Here is a 5,186-nt window from a genome sequence, read left to right as displayed (position 1 = left end):
ATCACAGGCACGATTAGTAGTGGTCTCCACACCCCTGTAATAAATTTTAGGTAGTGTGATGGTGTCTTTTGAAAAGCTTCGAAATATCAATTGTTCGGATACTTTGGCGGAAAATGTACTCTGCAATAAACATTAAAGGAAGAAACTCCAATCTCTCATGCCAAATTCACGAGCTTACATTTTGGTACATTGTCTTTCCGGTCCAAAAATATGCTGGCTGACCTTTTATCATGCATAATATGATCGTATTTCGTATCTTTCCCATAAATAATGAAACATCACTAAAAGGACACATGAGGCAATGCATAGCCATAGATTCTTTGGAACGTAACTGTGAATCATTGAACATTAATTCCTAATTCCAACCCGTGTTCATAATGTTATGCACCAGTCATTTGAAACCCCCGCACCCCCCCCCCCCCCCATTCGGGCCTTAGCGGGGGATTGCGGGGACTTTCACCTCATATAGACTCCATTTTGGTTCCCCGGTAGGCAGGGAATTCGCTGAAAATCACGGTCTTCGCATCCCCTACCGGGGGAATTAAGCGGGGCAGTCACTCCTTGGTCAGCGGTCTTCATTTTCGCGCCTCATAGTAATTTTGCACACATTATTGTTGCTTTCTTGACAAACTCGATCGTGGATTCTGGTTAATTTTTTCACATTTTGCAAAGCGTATTAGCCATTACTCTAAATAATGGTCAGTGTTTGGGATCGCTGTCTTGCAAATATTCTTTATTCGTTATTGTGGAACGTACATCTGGACAGGACTCATTTTCTCCTTTGATTTTATGATGACTGATCGACGATTAGCGCACGTGAATTGTGTTAGGGTTTTGCACCTTTTGATCAGTGGAATCAATTCACTTTTATAGCGAGGCGGATCACATTGTATTTAATAATCAAAATGGTTTAGCTGAATCAGTTGAAACAGTTTCAATTCCTGCTATTATTTGTGCGATTGACACTACTGTCATAGTCAGGGGCACCCAACGACCAATTTGTTGTAAATTGTATTATTATACCCCAGTTAATGAAAATAAATGTTATTAAGGCATTTTCAGGTGTTTTTCAGTGTTGCTGGGAAAACATTATCTGTTCCTTTTTCCCAGCAAGACACACAAGAAATTTCCCAGCCAGCTAGATAAAATTGGTTGGTTTCCCAGCCAGCTGATCAAATTTATTTCCCAGCCAGGAATTCCGCGCGCTTTCAAATCCCTCGATCCAAAACGACCGAACAAAAGCGACAAAACTGGGACAAAACAGGTTTTTTTTTTAGTCGTCCTCAGTCTTCAGAGTTTCTACAGCCAGCTCGGGTTGAAATGCTACAAAAAGTCAGTAATTCCCAGGCAAAACCTCTATCAATAACAAAATTTCCAAGCCAGCTGATCGAAACACCTGTAATTTTGCCAGCCAGCAAGATTCCTCTGGGGAACAGATAATGTGAGGAACAGATTCGTTGGGTGCCCCTGGATAGTTGCCCGTTGTGTTTCATTGTCAATTTATCCAGAAGTATCAATGAAACTACTACAATAAAGATATTTTGACTTACTCATTGTGCATTGAGGAGCCTTTGCAAGTTATTTGCTGGCCGCTGAAAGATCAATCTGTTTATTTCATGGCTGCCAACAGTGTCTTTTAACCAGTGTGTTTCGCTTGGCAATGATAAGTTGTTTTGCAAAGGGAGAACCATGTGTTGAAAGGAAAGGAAAGGAAAGGAACTTTATTTAAGTGTCTAATCCTCTAGCGCCGTATACGCGTAGAGCACTAATCGGAGACACTGTAAATTGAAATTAACAAGTTAACGCAAATCAAATCAAATTTTGGTTTTTGAGGAGCGGGGAAACTGGAGTACCCGGAGAAAACCTCTCGGTGCAGAGCAGAGAACCAACAAACTCAACCCACATATGACGCCGAGTCAGGGAGTCGAACCCGGGCCCATTGGTGGGAGGCGAGTGCTCTCACCACTGCGCCATCCCTGCACCCCCGTTGAACACTGGGGGCGGGGGAATGCACCACTCACTTTTGTCTTGCATAAAAGGTGAATGCCCCGCTTAAGCCCCAATTGGGGGAGGGGGGGTGCGGGGATTTCAAATGACTGGTGCATTAATCCAAAGCGGATCGTAAAGTCCTAAAATGGCAACATGTCTTTTTTGTCCCACCTAAGGGAGGATTCCAAACGGTTCACGGATCTCGCTCGGTTTCAAATATAAACAACAGGAAAAGTTAGAATGAAACGTGACATTTTGAATGACGGATCAGATTAAGACAAGGAACTCCGTGTTGTTACAGGATCACGGAGGGCATTAAATCTAAGACAAATACTTTTACATTTTGAACGTTAGTATGTGCGATATTCCCAGTGTCTTTCTATTAATGTCCAATGATTGCAGAGCTTAGACGTGAGAGAACCAATCTTCTTCTGATGGGGAAATCCAGATGATATCAAACAAACGGAAAGACACACTCAATATATAAAATGCAGTTATAGTATCTGTATTTAGTATTATAATACTAGTGTTGTTATATTAGAGTATATTAAAGAACGAGGACGGCATCATTTCTTTCAGAAACACACGGCCGTTCCAAGCGTCACTTGGAAAATGAAAACAGAAACTCAAACACAAGCACAATTATCAGCCGAGATGACATTAAGATGGAAGTACAACTGGCCCTGAGCAGGTTGACCTGCCCCATACATTGTCTAAAAAGCATCAAAGGAAGACGGGGAAGACCTGGTCATATGGGCCCTCCTGGTAAACACGGGCCACGCAGACCACCAGGGCAACAGGGGCTCAAAGGAGAGAGAGGGGCTCAAGGGGAACAGGGTCTTCCAGGCCCTCAAGGCGATCAGGGCCCTCCTGGACCCAAGGGTGATCCTGGGGAATCTATTTCAGCCCCTAAGATTGTGTCCCCTCCGGTGTCTTTGGTAGTGAACGAAATTGGCGAAGCCTCGTTGCAATGCGAAGTTGAAGGAAACCCTACACCTGAGGTCACTTGGCTAAAGCGCAATTCCAGTCTTCTCGCAACAAAGCGGATAATGAAGTTACGTGGTAGCCTTATGATCAGAGATGTGACGTCCCACGACAGGGGAATGTACACTTGCAAAGCTAGAAATATTCTCGGGGTGATGTCATCATCGGCCACATTGACCGTCCAAGGTAAGGAATTGCTGTGCTCTTAAATGATGTGTTGAAGACTGAACAAGACGCCTGGAAAAGAAAACTTCCTGACATCTGGAGTCCAAAATCGTCAGTTAAAAATTCAGCCAACCATTTAAATTGTTTAAAAAGCTTTATGTTGTTGCAAGCTATTTCTACTCGTGCCGATAATAGCAAGTTATCTTTAACTTCAGTTTAACTAGATGCCATAAACGCGATAACAGGCAAAAATGGTCATCTAGCACAAAAGAAAACAATCACTGTGACAGAAAAGAAAAAAAGGAAATAATTTTCACATAAAGGTCTTCAAATGAAAGAATAGTAACTTTATTAACGTGTTGAGATATACCGGTCCCAGTTTACAATGGTAAACTGATTGAAATCTTCTAACTAGGTTTAAATGTTCTCATGTTTGTTTTTTGGTCTAATATTTTCAGTGCCTCCGCGGATCACAGAAAAGCCAGTGTCTACCACAGTCGAAGAAGGACAAAGCGTGAGTCTTCTTTGCAAAGCCATCGGACAGCCCAGACCCCTCATCTCGTGGCAGAAAGCGTTCAGTCAAATGTTTAAAGAGAACACCGTGGTAACTGGTGGTAAACTCTCTATACGCAATGCCACCAAAGCGGTTACGGGATTGTACGCATGTTCAGCAAGGAATCTACTTGGACAGGACAGCACAGTCGCATTGATTACGGTGAATGACAGGCTCAAATTTACCCAAAAGCCTCCAGCGAAAGTCACTGTGTATGAGCAAAGTAATTTAACGCTCGATTGTAAAGCTGAGGGTGAAAACGCAATTTTTTGGAAAGTTAGGGGCAAAAATCTTCTGGGTGGAACTTTGTTTGTTGAAAATGTTTCGGCCATTGATGCTGGTTCTTATACTTGCGTCGCTAAAAACGGTTTACGTTCTATTGAAACGACATCTGTTGTTGAAGTGCGCACACGTAAGCCTGTGTCTTGCAGCAGTATAAAGGGAAAGCGCTCGGAAAGTTATGTGATTGATCCTGATGGTGAAGGAGGCGTGAAGCCATTCAGTGTGTATTGCGATATGCGTGACAAGGGTGGGGTTGGCGTGACAGTCATCAGTCATGACAGTGAGAGCAGAACCCATGTTAATCAAATCAGTGGATGTTATAGTTCAGGCTGTTACCGAAAGGATGTGACTTACATTGGCGCCAATCCTTCTCAACTAGCAGCAGTTACTCGAGTGTCACAGAATTGTGAACAGTTAATCAAGTATGAATGCAATCGTGAGTCGCCTTTTATTGAATATGGCTATGCTTGGTGGGTGTCACGTGACGGGATACGGATGGAGTACTGGGGCGGAGCTACTGGTTACAACCAAATGTGCGCATGCCGAGTCACGAATTCGTGTTCCATCAGCGGTAGAAAGTGTAACTGCCCCACCAACAGTGGTTGGAGCGAGGATAGTGGTCTTCTAACAGACAAGTCTGCATTGCCTGTTTCACAGATCAGACTGGGAGACTTGGATGACTCATCCGAGGAAGGTTATCACACGTTATAGTTCACCACTAAATTTTCTCCGATTCTTATTGGTTTAAATTGATCACGTGACGCGATAGTGTTCGTCCGCGGAGAGAGACTATCAGCCCATAGTGCCCGTCCGAGGAAAATACCCGTATGGATAGTAGTCGTCCGCTGAAAATATCTCTGTAAACAAGCGGCCTTATGGAAAATAAACAATCAAAATTGTATTAAGAGGGTTTTTGTTTGTTTTCTTTTTCAAATTTTACATTGGCTGACACGGCTTTCGTCTAATAAAGTTGAAAATAATTCAACATGATTTTTGAGCTGGCGCGCGGAAGAAAATTTAGTAGTGAACAATATGAGATATTGTTTGTCCCAGACACAAGTGGAAAGCATTTTAATACAAAGAAAGGATTGATTTCAGGTATCAGGTACCACCCCCCGTCTACCTACATTTATATCAAAAGCTTTAATATACCTGAAATCAATCCTTTTTTTGTATTAAAATGCTTTCCACTTGTGTCTGGGACAAACAATAT

General features: G+C 42.7%; 1 protein-coding gene across 1 annotated transcript in view; it reads left to right on the top strand.

Annotated features, from left to right (window-relative positions):
* The window catches only part of LOC138017561 (uncharacterized), a 9,646-nt gene extending 4,696 nt beyond the window's left edge, over positions 1 to 4,950 (top strand). Inside the window, exons 4-5 of the mRNA XM_068864610.1 lie at positions 2,569 to 3,159; positions 3,597 to 4,950. Coding sequence (XP_068720711.1) covers positions 2,569 to 3,159; positions 3,597 to 4,684 — 1,679 coding nt within the window. The 3' untranslated portion in view covers positions 4,685 to 4,950. The remainder of the gene's footprint in view (positions 1 to 2,568; positions 3,160 to 3,596) is intronic.
* The last annotated feature ends 236 nt before the right edge of the window (positions 4,951 to 5,186 follow it).

Source organism: Montipora capricornis, chromosome 9 (genome assembly GCF_036669925.1).
Source record: "Montipora capricornis isolate CH-2021 chromosome 9, ASM3666992v2, whole genome shotgun sequence".
Taxonomy (NCBI): domain Eukaryota; kingdom Metazoa; phylum Cnidaria; class Anthozoa; order Scleractinia; family Acroporidae; genus Montipora; species Montipora capricornis.
The sequence above is the reverse complement of the archived record's forward strand: the minus strand, read 5'-3'. Positions and strand labels throughout refer to the sequence as shown.